We start from the raw sequence: 16,920 nt of genomic DNA, 5'->3' as shown, positions 1-16,920 counted from the left end.
GTTCCTGGTTGTTGTTGGAGAACGTAGCTGGTGGTGGCAGAATAGTGAACATTGGTGAAAACCATCCCAATGCGCACACCTCACCCATGACCCTTTGACCTCCATTGTGGACATTTTAAACTGCACCCAGCAACTGCTGTTCCTTATACACTCCCTATAAACAAACAGCCTCTTTCTTTCACTCTTTATCCCCCCCTCCTCCCTCCAGGAGAAAGATCAGAGGCCACTGAAGGAAGGAGTCCAAGACATGTTGGTGAAGCATCATCTCTTCAGCTGGGACATCGATGGCTAGACACACACACCCAAAGCCTGCAAAAAACTCCCCTGCCCAACACATGCTGTGTGTACCAGAGTGATCTTTCATATTGACTGCTGTCAGAACCCACTACTAGTGTTTCCATCACTACCTCTCACTAGGAAGTATTGTATTGTTCAGACATTTGATCATCATTCTACAAACACATTGATATGCATCGTGGTTTCCCCTCGTCTCAACTGAACTGCATCCGAAGCCTTTCTACTGAGGATAGTACACTAGGAGGCGCGTTCAGCAAGATGCAACTTTTTGGAATGTTCAGATAGAGGCATGTTTGTTCTACAATGCTTATTTCTGACATGTAGAATAAGGAACAACATGAGCTCTATTCATGGCATTTCTGTCTGCAACTTAACGTGGCCAGGGTATCATTTGAGACACACCCAAAGACTATCAACTAATTACATTTACCCTCTGAGCTTGCTAACCAATCAGAGGAAGCAATTAGCATTTAACCAAGGTTGATAATCCTGGCTGTCACCATAGCTCTTAGTTCTTGGGTGAAGCTACTGTGTATGTTGTGTCCACACCAGTGTTTCTGATACTTTAGATCAGGTGCAGAAGACTAGGAACATACAGAAAGTGCTGATTGTAGCATTCCTTAGGTACAGAGTAGTCACCTCTACTGTGCCATATGAAGTATTTCCTCAGACTCAAGGACTGGGGTGTATCACTAGGAACCAAACCGGGAGGAATGTACCATAGAAACTTGTTTTTGTTGTGAAACGTTTTGCTACAGTGGGCACTGATTTGATGTCCTAGTAGCACCTGTGTTCACAAGGGTGTTCTGCTACCAGTACTGTAGTAGGATGTGCAACGTACTCCACAACCACCCTGTCGATCTGTGTTGGCACCCAACAATCCCATCCACTATTGTCTGTTTGGTGCCAACATGGCTCTCAAACCAGGTTTGTCCCGCGTGGGCTACTAAACAGTGTATCTGTAGTAGTCACTTGTGCTGACTGGGAAGAACTACTGTACTGTGTCCAAAAATGAAATCTATAACCATGTAAACTTTTCATTTCAGTTAATTTCTTTGTAAAACAGTCATTACAATGGGTGTGTCCACCCGCCATCAAAAACTAACTTCCATCTTGGTGTGTAATTACAGAAGAAAAGCCACGACTTTCACACATCACCTTGCAGTAATATTACACTATATACATCAACTCAATCTCCACGTTGTGCTCTGATATTAAATGAAAATGGTGGTATACTAACCCTATAACTTGTATTCCTTAGCAATGCTACCGTACCTATAGACTTCATTGATACTGCAGAGACAAATGATATCGTTCAGACTCACACTAACCTCACTGAAACTATACACAACCTTAAACCCTAATTTCACGTCATGTACACAACACAGTTGACCAGAGATCAATAAAGCCTGTTTTTATTGAATGTCAGAAGCAAACAACTATGTAAACAGTGATGGTCCAAACAGCACTGCAACTATTACAATCAATGTCTCATTTAAACAGTTGCTAATCAAGTGTACATTATATTCTTAAATAAACCTTATTTTCAGTGTAAATGGAATAATTTATTTTAGACAGGACAAGTGGCCTTCACCACCTCTCCATCCTCTCGCCTCCTGAAAAATGACGAGGGAACGTGGATAAATGTGCTTGTATGAAATAACGACTTTGCTCAGGCAAATGACAATTACAGGTGTGATCCCTAAATAAGTATAAAGTGATAAATGCATTTAGTTGTGCTAGACAAAACCATGCACCCAGCTATAGCTGATTCACAGGGGGTGTAGGATGGTTCTAAACTCTTCAGAGAAGATACACATGACTGTCCTCCATGAAAGGTGGCTATCGAGGGGAGGATATTTTTCCATTTCTCCCACAAACACTCAACCGCTGATCGGTTTCCGGGCCATGGAGGAGAGGACGGACTTTTTCCCAAATGAGAAAGGGCAAGTGTGTGATGATCTTCAGACTTTCCCTGATGGCCATAAAATAAACATCTTATCTACAATATTTCACTCATAATGAAGGCCCACTAAAATGTACCATCAGTTGTGACCTTACTTCTTTACATTTTAGTATACAATTAAATAGAAAACATGCTTCATTATGTCATATTGGGGGATTCTAGTGGTAAATAGGAAATGAGAGAAACTAGTATGCCTGCTAAACAGTAAGCTATAGTGCATGGAGCTGGGTTACTCTACTGTAAGGGAATAGCTGCTCATGGGGCTTCGGGTCCATGATTAAGTATACACCGTAGACCCAATGACAGAAGGCATATCAGGTTCATATACTGTAAATATAATAAGGATGCTTTCTAAACTAATCGGAGATAAGATGAGAGTGAGGAGGCAGAGGTAACCATCTACAAGCACAGAGCTGGGAGCTGCTTTTCACCTAGTCCCTCTTAAGACTTTCTCTGGTGTGAGTGATAAAGACACTTGATAAGGCGATAGATAGCAGGGTGGGAGAGAGGTGGGGAAAGGGCCATTTACGACCCCATTTTTTTAGACGGGGGTTAGTAGTGGAGTAGTTTTGTGAAGGGGGGTAGTTGTCTGCTGAAACAGGTGCATGGAGGAAGTACTGTAGTTTGGGGGCTGAGGGGTGTAGTTTAGGAACCTCCTGTGCCTGCTGATGACAGGGCTGCTGTGGTGGAGCTGCTCTGGTTTGATTTGCCTTTATGTCTCTGTCCTCCTCGTCTCCTGCTCCCGCCTCCTGACTTTGTCTGTAGAGAACAGATCACAATCAGACAGATGGAGAACATAGAAACAACTAGGTTAACAATGAGGTTACCATTCAAAATCACTTCCAGCTAAGACTGATGTTATCAAACTGAACTACATGCTGTGTACACATCTCTAGAAGATTCATGTTTGGTTCACATCAGTTGAGGCATGCATTGTTTCAGGATATTTACAGAAGTTACTGGACAAGACTAATTTCCCACGCCTCAATTGTTACATAACTCATTTGACCTAATTCTCTTGTTTACCTGCCTGGTTCCCATTGTTTATCTTGCCCTGTTTGTTTCTGTTTACCTTGCTCTCTTTGTTTCCCTCATTACTCTGAGGGTCATCCTCCCCCTCTGTCTGAGGAAGCAAGCAAAGCACCAACACAGAGAGGAGAAAAGAGGAATGGAGGGCAAATCAAAGATGTTGAAATGCACAATGAGGATGAAGAGCAAATGAACGTGGAAATTGAAAGGAATGCAGAGAATGAAACAGAGGGTGAGAGGAAAAGAGACCGGGTGGCAGGTGGAGTAATCAGTAAATGAGAATAGCAATTAAAAGGAAACAGTAGGGTGTAAAAACATGGAGAGGAGAAGAATAGTAGGAAAGGAGAAGAGGAAAGGAGAGGTGTTAGACACAGCTACATAAGAGAACGTTCGAAAAGCAGTAAAGCAAGTGAAGAGGAAAGCTTACGCACCACAAGTTAAACACTTACACCTATTCAACTGCCCTGAAACTATTACTTTCACGACCCGCCATCTAACCATCCACTCCACTCCCTTCATCAATCGCTCTATCCATCCTTTCAATTCCTTTACATCGTTCCTTCACTTCCTCTTTCTCACCGGTTGTTGTGATTGGTGCGGACTGTCTGGTCGGGCTGTGCTCGCTTCGTCCTCATTGGCTGGCGTGGCTCCATCCTCTCTGCGGTACGGGGCCTTTTTCGTAGACTGCATTTTGATTTGCGGGGGTTTGAAGTTCGACGGCAAATTATTGGTCGACTGCAGCAGCTGTAAACACCCACCCACCAATAAGAGTAAGGCATGAGGGAATTTCTCTGCATGCAGGTACTCTGGTGTCTTTATGACCTTTCGTAAACCATTCTGAACCATTCATAAGCCTTTAAGTCCTGACCTTGGTGATGATACCCACAGCCTTGGTGTATCCCTCTGAACACCAGTCTACTCTCTGGTCTATGTGGAGGAACTCTGAGGTCTTCATGATCATGATCCTTCATAAACCCTTTCCAACCATTCATAAACCCTTCATAAGCCTTTCTAACCCCTGACCTTGGTGATGGTGCCCACAGCCTTGGTGCGTCCCTCTCTGAACACCAGTCTCTGGTCCGTGTGGAGGTACTCGGGGGTCTTGATGAAGCGGAAGTGGACCGATGCCTTGTCCCCTGTTCGTAGACAGTCTCTGTTCATGGTCAGGATAGTGGCTGTCTGCCGGATGCTGCCACAGTGCACTGCGGAGGGGGAGAAAGAGGAATGATGAGAGAAGGAGAGACATAGTCAGACATGAGACAGCAGTGTGTGTTTCTCTGTGTGTGTGTGTGTGTCTCACCCATGGCCTGGTAGCGGGGTGATATCGTAGTTGGGTGGTGCAGAACCAGAATCTCAGCCATAAATTCCCATGATGCCTGTGGGTTTAACTTGGGGGACACCATTACCATGCCTTTCCTTATGGATGAACGCTTGATCTAAGGAGGGAGAGAGAGCGGGAGCGGAAGGAGAGGGATGGGGAGGGGAGAGATGAGGTAGAGAGAGAATGTAGAGAGAGGGAGAGAGAAGGTAGGGGGGAGAGGGACAGTAGGAGGAGAGAGGGAGCGGGAAGGGAGGGGGAGAGGGGAGAGGGGAGAGGGGGGGAGAGGGAGAGAGGAGGGGAGAGGGAGAGACTTGAGGTGTTGACTCCTATTCACTGCAAAAAAACATTCAGTTCAACTAAACATTTATCTATGCATCAGAAGTGTTGTAATACCAAACATCTCCAGCAGGGGACACTACAGAGAAAACATACCTTTTTGAGGGCAAAGGAGGCAGTCTGTCCACCTCTCACCTCCTTGACTGGCATCCTCTTCCTGTGGATAGATTTGACTGCAATGGGGAGGAAACTGCCCAGTGGGTCTGGACCTAACAGCATTGTGTCATTCAGACGTATCAATCCACGTAAAGTAGTCCCTGAAACGACTGTGCCTACACCCTGACGGAGAAGGTAAACATGGTTAGAGAGGTGTGTGTGTGGCATCAAGATGCATGTGTAGCAGCTGCTTTGTGTATGTGACTAACCGGTACTGAGTAGGTGTCATCTATCTGGAACTCTGCAGGTTCGTCTTCTCTGAAGGAGGTTTTAGAAGACAGCAGGTTGAGGAACATCTTCAGCAGGTCCATGTTCTCTCCTGTCACATTGGAGATCTGGAAAATTGGACACATCCTACACAAACACACACACTGAATTATGGTCCCTTATAATTGAGCAAAATCCAGTTCATAAAGAGTGTGCGTGATTGTGGCTACAAAGTGTGTGCCTTAACGTTACCTCTCAGAGCTGAAGTTGGAGGCTGTGACGATGACGTCATCTTTGTTTTGGACCAGAACAGGGATCTTTCTGCAGCCTGGGGACTTTAGTAACCTCTGGAGCAGCTTTAACGTCTCTGTTACAATAACACGACCAGTAAAGTCAGGTTTTGTGATGACTGTCAATATTGTAACAAAAGGGGGGGGGGGGGGGGTCCTCTCATCACTAAATCTAAGAGAAAGCAGTATGGTGGGGTAGAGGGAATATGGTTTCACCTGTATAATTCTTTCATATCAGTGCAGATGTGGGGAAGGAGTCCAGGAAAGGAAGCAGATGTAGACTTGAGATGCACCCAGAAAGAGAAAGAAAGGAACTGACCTTGTAGGATGTTGGCAGGACACATGTCTATCTTGGTGACCACAACGAACACAGGCACATTGAGGGCCAGGGCCAGACCTAGATGCTCCTTAGTCATCCCTACGATACCTGCATTACTGCCCACCTAGAGAGAGGACGGGAGAGGGGGTAGAGAGAGCGAGAGGGGGGTAGAGAGAGTGGGGGGGGGGGGGTGGAAGGAGGGAGAGAGCGAGGGGGGTAGAGAGAGTGGGGGGGGGTGGAAGGAGGGAGAGAGCGAGAGGGGTAGAGAGAGCGAGGGGGGTGGAAGGAGGGAGAGAGCAAGGAGGGAGAGAGCGAGGGAGGGTGGAAGGAGGGAGAGAGAGCAAAAGAAAATGGTGAAAGATTCATCAGTACCGTTGATGGGTAGTAAAGTCAGAAAAAGCTCCAACGCCCACACACTACCCCCACACACTACCCCCTCACTCACCATGAGCATGCAGAAGTCAGGCAGGTGTCCAGTCATTCCAAACACCGTGGTCTTGAGATACTTCTCATGTCCAGCTAGGTCTATGAAGGTGATGACCTTAGAGGACCTCTCACAGATCTTAGTCCAGTCTAGACTGCCACCATGGCTGTCTGGCTTATTCACCACCTAGGATACAGGGACACAGAATACACACAACAACAACTTCATGTCTCCATCTATAAAACCAATTCATCAACAAAATGATCAATGAAGCAGGCCTTAAGTCACCTATACGCCCCTCCTATGTCATCTCCCTCACCTGTCCCTTCTGGTCAAAGCCCAGGATGTCGTTCCCCACACTGCTGGTCCTGCCACTCTCCATTTCGTGTTTGTGTCTGAAGAGTTTCTGGCGGGCGAACCCCCTGCCGTTGTCCAGTTCCCCGTGGGTCAACACCCCCAGCAGGGTGCTCTTACCTGCATCCACGTTACCCACCACCGCTACCCTGAGAGAGGTGAAGAGAGAGAGAGGAGAAAGAGAAGGAGAAAGAGGGAGAAAGAGGGAGAAAGAGGGAGGGTTGACATTTGGGACACAAGATCAGATCAAGATGAAGAGAAGAGGGATGAAAACAGAGTATTGCTCGTGTGTTGCCTTGACAACACTGGATTCTCCCCCTTTATGTCAACATCCCCTTAAGCTTTTTTGAATTTAAATTGCATTTGAGAGACAGGCTTGTCCTCGTCAGCCCAGGTCTAATGTCAAAACACATCTAATTGTTGATCAAGTCAGCCTTTGACCCCTGACACTTGACCTTCCCCCAACTCACCTGACCTCCAGGAAGTCTTGATCACCCACACGTCGGCGGATGAGGTAGTCGCGTACCTGCCCCCCAGCTTCGATACGCTCCCTCAGCAGGATCAGCTCTGACTCTGTCTGCTCACACAGGGACTGAACTGTGGCTACAGACGCCTCCATGTCTCCCTCATCCAGACCATAGTCACCTCCGTCTGAGAGAGAGGGATGAGGGGTTGGGGGGGGGATGTTTATTGGTGTAAAATGTCACTCGCTACAGTGAGTGACTGATTCTGTGAGCTAGTGAATGTAGGAGCAAATCAGCGCATACTGTATAGTCTCATTAAGTGAGTGAGTGAGAACGACTTACCTGAGCCCATCCCAACAACGTAGATGGTCTCCCCACAACCCTCGTCCATCCTCTCCCGGAGTTGTCGTAGTAACGAGTCATACTGCACTCCATTAGGGCTGACCAAGGCCAACTGACGAGGGAGGGAAGGAGAGAGACAGAAAATGTATACAATCTAGATTCCTGCTTGGTTGACGTAGGCCTGGGTATCCTATAACATGGCCATGGTGGAAAGCCTACACATATTTCCATTGATATAGGCCTAATTGTACCTTATCAAAAGCTATAGGGCTATTCATCTTGTATTGTCCTCTATCTGGGTAGAGGTGTGAATGCTACACCCTTTCTGTGAAAAATAGATTATTCATCTTGTCTAAAAACATTTGACTATCTGGGTACTCAGATTTGGCTGTAGATATACCTTACAAGCTTGCTTTCAGTTCAAATCAATCTCTATACAATGTTCTCAGCTTAGGGAACCCTGATAAAGACCATTTAGAGTTGTGAATGCTCCACTATTTATTTGAAAATAGATTAATCCAAACAGTGAGTGAGTTCGTTTTGAATCACTCGGGGCCCCGGTGGGCGGGGTTTTCACATTTAAGACCATTCCATTGGTCCTAAACTGAAATCTCTACCCACCCAGTGCACCCAGCCACGGAAAAAGAAATTGCCCAATCAAAAGCAAGTGAACTTGCCTGACAGCTTTCTGTTGCTGAGTGTTGCATCAGAAGAAGACTTATTTGGCTTTTTCGAGACATACATTGATGGCAGATTTGTAAATCATCACAGTGGTTTCATAATAATGACTCAGTCATTATTACTCAAAGCTGCAGGCTAAAGTTAAATCTAGACGTGGTTTCCTCTATCATAATCACTCCTCTTTCACCCCAGCTGCCGAACTAACCCTGATTCAGATGACCATCCTTCTAATGCTAAATTACGGAGATCTATAAATTATGTCGTCAGGTAAGGGTGCTCTTGAGCGGCTAGATGTGCTTTACCATTCGTCCATCAGATTTGCCACCAATGCTCCGTATAGGACACATCACTGCACTCTATACTCTGTAAACTGGTCAGCGCTGTACACCTGTCGCAAGACCCACTGGTTGACACTTATTTATAAAACCCTCTTAGGCCTCACTCTCCCCTATCTGAGATACCTACTGCAGCCCTCATCCTCCACATAACACCCGTTCTGCCAGTCACATTCTGTTAAAGGTCCCCAAAGCACACACATCCCTGGGTTGCTCGCTCCTCTTTTCAGTTCGCTGCAGCTAGCGACTGGAACAAGCTGCAACAAAACACTCAAACTGGACAGTTTAATCTCAATCTCTTCATTCAAAGACTCAATCATGGACACACTGACAGTTGTGGCTGCTTTGTGTGATGTATTATTGTCTCTACCTTCTTGCCCTTTGTGCTGTTGTCTGTGCCCAATAATGTTTGGACCATGTTGTTGTTATGTTACCGCACTAGCATGCGTTGTTGTCATGTGTTGCTGCCTTGCTGTGTTGTCTTAGGTCTCTCTTTATGTAGTGTTGTCTGTGTTTTGTCCTATATTTATATTTGATTTATGTTTAATCACAACCCCCGTCCCTGGACAGGGGCTTTTGGTAGGCCATCATTGTGAAATAAGAATTTGTTCTTAACTGACTTGCCTAGTTAAATAAAGGTTTAATAAAAACTAAACACACACACACACACACCTAACCTATTTGTTCTGTAGTATTGACACCAAAAAGTCCTAGAAGTATTGCATCTTTCTGTACAGGCGGAGCAGCTCAGGTCTGACACCAGAGTTATTCTAGTTTATTTCTCTCTGTTGATACTGATCTTAATATGGGTGAGTGCCAAATATGGAGGGAGATGAGTTTCCTGTCAGTCAACCACACACTGATCATTGTTCAGCACTGTAAGTTGAGCCTGACCCATTTGCCAGAAACACTTCCTTCTGACACATACACCATTTCCCTATTGCCCTGTGTTTCATCAAGGCCAAGTGGTGGCACAGTATGTATGGGGACTCATCAACCAGAGAAAGAGTCATGCCCATGGCTGTGGTTTATGAGTCACACTGCTGCTGGAGTGTCCTCTCTAGCCAGCAGTTACATCAGCCATAACACATTCAAGACCCATTCAAACCACATCTGATAGGCTAGCTAAAGCCTCTTAAGGATATTTTTCTTTTCTTGTTACTTACAACCTCATGCTAATTGCATTAGCCTACGTTAGCTCAACCGAAGCGTAAGATGATAGAGTCAGTAGGACATTTAAAACCACAAACTTTTGCCACAAAATATAGTTCTGAACTTTTATATATGCAATTCTGCATAACATTTTAAGCAATCTGGGCACTCAGCTAGATTAATTAGTATATAGCACAATCGTTCATCTAACTAGCTAACTTAGCTTGCAATACAGCAGCCAGAATGACAGCAAGTTTAGGCATAATACACGCCAATTTGAAGATGATAAACACAGCCCCGACTAGCGCGGCCTAGCTAACTACCTTGCTAGTGAAGTCAATGCCGAGATCCCCGGCCTCGCCGTTAAAGAGGTCGCCGTCCTCGAAGCACTCTTCCCCGGCGTCATGATCTCCACAACCTCCTCCATCCGGAGCGAAAATGCTCGCGGGCATCAGAGCGTCTGCGAGGACTGGTATCGAATTTGGGCTTATACTCGGCTCGTGTGCAGCCAACGATGCCATTATGTCAGCTTTGCAGTAACGATTGTTATATTGTCTTCTTGCTGTCTCTTGTGTTGATGATTATGACAGCTAGCTAGCTAGCTTCAGTACCGTTTGCAAACAATTCAGACCACTAAACAGCTGATATTTGTGCAGTTATTACACAGAACTGAGAAACAAAGCAATTGTATGATACAGGCAGAATACAAAAACTCTCTCGTACGTTTTGGCTATCTGCTTTCTGTGTAGCTAGCAATAAAACATATGTTTACAACCCTCCAAGTGGCAACAGAAAATTGCGTTGACGTAAATTAAAAAACATAAGGGGGTTGGTTCATAGTTTATTTTATTTTTTTGCTGACACACCTTCTTATCAAAAATCTAACCAATTGCGCGCCGAATACCCAAATAATTTTCCAGAATAAACCAATCAGAGCAAGTTAGTCCTTCACATATAATTAGAAAAAACGTCCAGCGTGGTTAAAATATAGGCGTGGTTGATATCAGCAATGCGTCAACTCATTGTATCAGGATTGGTTCCTGCTCATTCATTGAATAAAGATAAAGTCGCTTAAAACGAATGATGCAAAGAGGTGCAACACATGCCTGACATGCCTAACGTTATTCCCAAATAAGCCATAGGTAAATTGTTACCAAGTAATAACCAGACATTGAGGGGAAATCTGCAAACAGGGAACACTTCCTCGTGAGATGCCAATGTGATACTATGATGATAAAGGGGAAACAGCAAGAGCTGTGATGTAGTTAGCTTCAACCGCAACTGAGGATTCTGATGGAACTTTGGTATAAACAGACCACGAAGCTATGATGTAGCCTGCCAGCGAGTCAGCCAGTGTGCAATCATGGGGCAGGCACACTACCAACTGTGACGCAAAGGCCTAGACCTCTTGGCAGTGGCCGTAGTAACGCTAGTCTATGACACATATAGAGAGTGAGTGAGCGTAATGTTTACTGTTCATTTTTATTATTTATTTCACTTTTGTATATTATCTACTTCACTTGCTTTGGCAATGTTAACATATGTTTCCCATGCCAATAAAGCCCATTGAATTGAGTGAGTTTCATACAGGACTGTACAGGGGCTAAATACAGTACAAGGAGGTTTCATACCCAAGAGAAGGTTTTTTTCCATGGAAATTAAATACAATTTTCTCCCTACTCAAGTTTACCTAGTTAATATGATTTAGTAATGCACCTTACCGCTCAGTCTGACTGACTGATATGTAGGCTGGATGATGGCCTATGATGTGTATGTTGGCAACGATTTCCTTTTTAATTCGGCACATTTGTTATTACTTTTTAACTCTACATTTTTAGGAAAGGGCTCGTAAGTAAGCATTTCACGGTAAAGTCTGCACCTGTTGTATTCGGCGCATGTGGCAAATAAAATGTGATTTGAACCTGGCATATATTGTAGGGCTATATTATGGTTTCTATTGCAAGTGTACTACCCAGTGAAAACACACGAGGGCAGTATAGATGAGGGAGGAATGGTTTATGTGGATAACGTTATTCAGATGCCATGGGCACAGTTTACAGTAACTGGGTGTGCCCAAGCCTGAGAAATAGTGGGCTGGTGACCAACATAGATATTACTAATGATAGTGGGCGAATCCCCCAACCAACAAGGTGAAACATTTGTCGATGTGCCCTTGAGCAAGGCACTTAACCGTAACTGCTCCATGGTCGCCACTGATAATGGCAGACCCTGGCCGTGACCCCAGTCTCCGAGGGTTTCTCAGGAAGAGAAGGATATGCAAAAAAAAAAAAAAACATTTCCAATAACCACATATGTATAATACACACTTGGACAAGACAAATATAAGCAGCCACCAAATGAAATGATTATAATAAAATGACGATGTGTTAAGATCTGTTGGACTACTTTATGTGACTGGAACATTGTCCTCTATATCTAACCCAGTGTACAGTTTGCTGTAGAAGAAGTATCAGTTATGCAGCTGTTTCCTCTGTCCATCCAGCTCTGGTGTCTGTGTTGTAATGGAGTCTCATGACTGTCTCAAGACCAGCCCAAGGGAACTGAGTCTGTGCTACATTGAACTTACACCACATTTAGCAACACACAATGTCATCTGAATTTGGCCTGATACTGTGCTGGTATGTGGGTATGTGTGCATGAAACCACAGAACCATAGAATGATCATTGTAAACGTCTAATTCTCTGGATGGTGTGTGTGTGCTACTGAATGCAGGATATGTTTTTGTAAACTGTAGCAATGCAGTCCAAAGTATATTAGATGTGGGCTATCCTCACTTCAGTAGCAATGCAGTCAAGTATATTAGATGTGGGCTATCCTCACTTCAGTAGCAATGCAGTCCAAAGTATATTAGATGTGGGCTATCCTCACTTCAGTAGCAATGCAGTCCAAAGTATATTAGATGTGGGCTATCCTCACTTCAGTAGCAATGCAGTCCAAAGTATATTAGATGTGGGCTATCCTCACTTCAGTAGCAATGCAGTCCAAAGTATATTAGATGTGGGCTATCCTCACTTCAGTAACAATGCATTCCAAAGTATATTAGATGTGGGCTATCCTCACTTCAGTAGCAATGCAGTCCAAAGTATATTAGATGTGGGCTATCCTCACTTCAGTAGCAATGCAGTCCAAAGTATATTAGATGTGGGCTATCCTCACTTCAGTAGCAATGCAGTCCAAAGTATATTAGATGTGGGCTATCCTCACTTCAGTAGCAATGCAGTCCAAAGTATATTAGATGTGGGCTATCCTCACTTCAGTAGCAATGCAGTCCAAAGTATATTAGATGTGGGCTATCCTTACTTCAGTAGCAATGCAGTCCAAAGTATATTAGATGTGGGCTATCCTCACTTCAGTAGCAATGCAATCAATCAAGTTTATTTTATATAGCCCTTCGTACATCAGCTAATATCTCGAAGTGCTCTACAGAAACCCAGCCTAAAACCCCAAACAGCTAGTAATGCAGGTGTAGAAGCACGGTGGCTAGGAAAAACTCCCTAGAAAGGCCAAAACCTAGGAAGAAACCTAGAGAGGAACCAGGCTATGAGGGGTGGCCAGTCCTCTTCTGGCTGTGCCGGGTGGAGATTATAACAGAACTATGCCAAGATGTTCAAAAATGTTCATAAGTGACAAGCATGGTCAAATAATAATCATGAATAATTTTCAGTTGGCTTTTCATTGCCGATCATTAAGAGTTGAAAAACAACAGGTCTGGGACAGGTGGCGGTTCCATAACCGCAGGCAGAACAGCTGAAACCGGAACAGCAGTAAGGCCAGGCGGACTGGGGACAGCAAGGAGCCACCACGCCCGGCAGTCCCGACGTATGGTCCCAGGGCTCAGGTCCTCCGAGAGAAAGAAAGAGAGAAGGAGAAAATTAGAGAGAGCCAAGATTTTCAAAATGTTCATAAATGACAAGCATGGTCAAATAATAATCAGGAATAAATCTCAGTTGGCTTTTCATAGCCGATCATTAAGAGTTGAAAACAGCAGGTCTGGGACAGGTAGGGGTTCCGTAACCGCAGGCAGAACAGTTGAAACTGGAATAGCAGCAAGGCGAGGCGGACTGGGGACAGCAAGGAGTCATCATGCCCGGTAGTCCTGACGTATGGTCCTAGGGCTCAGGTTCTCAGAGAGAGAGAAAGAAAGAGAGAACGAGAGAATTAGAGAGAGCATACTTAAATTGACACAGGACACTGGATAAGACAGGAGAAGTACTCCAGGTATAACCAACTGACCCTAGCCCCCCGACACAAACTACTGCAGCATGAATACTGGAGGCTGAGACAGGAGCGGTCAGGAGACACTGTGGCCCCATCCGAAGATACCCCCGGACAGGGCTGGATGGTGTGTGTGTGCTACTGAATGCAGGATATGTTTTTGTAAACTGTAGCAATGCATTCCAAAGTATATTAGATGTGGGCTATCCTCACTTCAGTAACAATGCATTCCAAAGTATATTAGATGTGGGCTATCCTCACTTCAGTAGCAATGCAGTCCAAAGTATATTAGATGTGGGCTATCCTCACTTCAGTAGCAATGCAGTCCAAAGTATATTAGATGTGGGCTATCCTCACTTCAGTAGCAATGCAGTCCAAAGTATATTAGATGTGGGCTATCCTCACTTCAGTAGCAATGTAGTCCAAAGTATATTAAATGTGGGCTATCCTCACTTCAGTAGCAATGCAGTCAAGTATATTAGATGTGGGCTATCCTCACTTCAGTAGCAATGCAGTCCAAAGTATATTAGATGCGGGCTACCCTCACTTCAGTAGCAATGCAGTCCAAAGTATATTAGATGTGGGCTATACTCACTTCAGTAGCAATGCAGTCCAAAGTATATTAAATGTGGGCTATCCTCACTTCAGTAGCAATGCAGTCCAAAGTATATTAGATGTGGGCTATACTCACTTCAGTAGCAATGCAGTCCAAAGTATATTAGATGTGGGCTATACTCACTTCAGTAGCAATGCAGTCCAAAGTATATTAAATGTGGGCTATCCTCACTTCAGTAGCAATGCAGTCCAAAGTATATTAGATGTGGGCTATTCTCACTTCAGTAGCAATGCGGTCCAAAGTATATTAAATATAGGCTATCCTCACTTCCCACAACTGTGCATCGCCTCATTGTCCCCCACTAATTGTGTTCTGTTACATTATCATCATGGCTCATGTAGGCTTCCCCCATGTTCCTAGAGAACAGGGACAGCTAGGCCTTGACAGAAGAACACTTCAAGAACAGCTCCTCCATTACAGATGATGAGATGCGGATCTATCGGCCTCCATCTCCAAATTCACAGAAAAGCCACATCCTGTTCCACAGCCTACTGTCGTTTGTCACTGCTTATCTGGGAGTTCCTTTGAGTCGACCACTGCAAAGTCAGTCCTTACTGTACCTCCCACATGGCTGTGAAAGAATTTGCAAAACAAAGGTGCAGTAAAATGTGTGTTTGGTGTTAAAGATAAGGATTAGAGTCGACTGTATCTTAGGCTCAGTTGAGGAGTGATATTGCAATGAGGAGGAGTTGAAGACAAGGTTTACAGTTCAGAGTATTTATTAACTAACTAAAAAAGGATAGCACAAGGACACTGGACCATATTGGGGATAGGATGGAGATATGGAATAGCTTGTAAGGCCGGTAGGTATGGTTGTGTGATACAAGTTGTGGTTTTTAGTCAGGTCACGCACAACAAAAGGAAATGCAAAATAATTGGGCCACCCAATAGACGGGTTGGTTATTTCTAGCAACAAAATGGATGCGTTGCCAATCATAGCCGTGGGAAGTCGTTTGGGGTGGGGGTGCTGCAAGTTTTTGGACAGTATATCGGTCCGCTAATACAGAACTAGTAAGGGCCCAGTTTACCAGCATTTGTATCTTGAGTCTGATAATTATCTGTATAAAATAGTTAATCTGAAAATAGTTGCTTGATGTAGTGAGCGCATAGATTTTCATAATGGCCCCCCATGGGAATCAAACCCACAACCCTAGCATTGCAAGGGCCATGCTCTACCAACTGAGGCACATTATCACATCACATAATCAAAAACCACTTGATGTCTCAATGTACTCAATTACTGTATTGTGCATTTTTTCCTTTATGTTTATGGTAAGTCTACAGGTACAAACCTAGATGACCAGCCTGGGTACAATACAGAATGTACATTTACATTAAGTGGTTTGTAAGGATGGTAAATTAATACTGCACAAAAAGTGGTTATTTGATCAATATTTTTTTTTTTTTTTGATGTGGATGTTTTGTGTCTTTGCCCATAACTTTGCACCTTTTGATGTCAATGTTTGAGAACAGGGTTTTGCTCTCTCTGGATTCCATTAGAATGACAATTGCAGAGAAGAGGAAGGGACAGGGCAACAACTCTTACAATTCAAACTATTCAAACCTGCAATAGCCATTAGCATAGACATGACATCAGTCAAAAAAAATCAAAACAACATAAAACTAGCCTACGATTCCCCATATGGCAGTTTCTTGTCATTGTCACTAGTTATCTGGCCAATCAGAATCACAACAACACATGGACTTCTGCCCCATTGAAGCTTGCACATCATTTTTGTGACATTGTCAGTTAAATGGTCTATGTCACCACAAACACTCAACAAATACTGAGGTAAAACAAGCTGTTTATATACCAGAGGAAGGGAGAGGAATGGTGATTAGCAGAGTAAGTTCAGAGGTACGTTCAGTTCACTTGAACGTTTGCTAAATTGTGGAACAGTTTGCACAATGCCTACAGTGAAAAGCCTACAAGTGGAATATCCTCTGTGTGGACAAGTTTTAATATTGTATTGGACTAAGATAAGAAGAACTTTGGAGAGGCCAAATGCAGGCTGCTGTGAAACTCACTATTCAGGTAGATTGCAATTTTGGAATTTACATTTATTTATTTTTGTATTTGTAATAATTTGTTTTATAATTATTGTTATTGTATATCATGGTTATTATTGTTAGCCTATTTATTAATCAAAATAAGTTATTTAAATATGCCAAAAAAAAATATTTAGTTGAATCTGTCTTTTTAATTGTGTGATCCATATTTAGTTTAAGATAGATTATAAGTAGGCCTGTTGTAAAATAAATAACAGTAGGCTATTGCTGTCATTTGTTGGGTATGGTAGGCACTAGCCTTTTTGGGTAATTGCTGCAATATAGCCTGTTCAAAACATTAGTGGTGTCATGACTCTCCTGTGAGGAGCTGAAGGATCAGGTTAC

At 43.9% G+C, this 16,920-nt stretch overlaps 2 protein-coding genes across 8 annotated transcripts in view; one reads left to right on the top strand and one right to left on the bottom strand.

Moving 5' to 3' along the window:
* Positions 1-1,853, top strand: part of sgsm3 (small G protein signaling modulator 3) — a 40,859-nt gene extending 39,006 nt beyond the window's left edge. For all 6 annotated transcript variants that reach the window (XM_055896816.1, XM_055896818.1, XM_055896822.1 and 3 more), the window contains one exon: positions 209-1,853. In XM_055896816.1, the coding sequence (XP_055752791.1) occupies positions 209-292 (84 nt within the window). In that variant the 3' untranslated portion in view covers positions 293-1,853. The remainder of the gene's footprint in view (positions 1-208) is intronic.
* On the bottom strand, positions 1,697-10,501 carry gtpbp1 (GTP binding protein 1). Of its 2 annotated transcripts, XM_055896823.1 has the most exons (14): positions 9,997-10,501; positions 7,506-7,617; positions 7,170-7,350; positions 6,665-6,848; positions 6,367-6,531; positions 5,922-6,045; positions 5,565-5,679; positions 5,315-5,459; positions 5,046-5,228; positions 4,593-4,728; positions 4,316-4,494; positions 3,872-4,036; positions 3,336-3,386; positions 1,697-3,022 (listed from the first exon to the last, which is right to left on the bottom strand). In XM_055896823.1, exons 1-14 carry the CDS (start codon positions 10,192-10,194, stop codon positions 2,909-2,911), a joined length of 2,052 nt encoding a protein of 683 aa, XP_055752798.1. In that variant the 5' UTR covers positions 10,195-10,501; the 3' UTR covers positions 1,697-2,908. The 2 variants fall into 2 exon arrangements, with proteins under 2 accessions (XP_055752798.1, XP_055752799.1); XM_055896824.1 differs by lacking the exon at positions 3,336-3,386.
* Between the last annotated feature and the right edge of the window lie 6,419 nt (positions 10,502-16,920).

Source organism: Salvelinus fontinalis, chromosome 34 (genome assembly GCF_029448725.1).
Source record: "Salvelinus fontinalis isolate EN_2023a chromosome 34, ASM2944872v1, whole genome shotgun sequence".
NCBI classification, from domain to species: Eukaryota; Metazoa; Chordata; class Actinopteri; order Salmoniformes; family Salmonidae; genus Salvelinus; species Salvelinus fontinalis.
The sequence above is the reverse complement of the archived record's forward strand: the minus strand, read 5'-3'. Positions and strand labels throughout refer to the sequence as shown.

Coding starts and splice junctions, on each gene's coding strand:
- gtpbp1 (XM_055896823.1), bottom strand. CDS start 10,194: ATGGCATCGTTGGCTGCACACGAGCCGAGTATAAGCCCAAATTCGATA. Junction 3,387..3,871: donor CGCACCAATCACAACAACCG/GTGAGAAAGAGG, acceptor TTGCTTCCTCAG/ACAGAGGGGGAGGATGACCC. Junction 3,023..3,335: donor AGGGAAACAAAGAGAGCAAG/GTAAACAGAAAC, acceptor TGTTCTCTACAG/ACAAAGTCAGGAGGCGGGAG.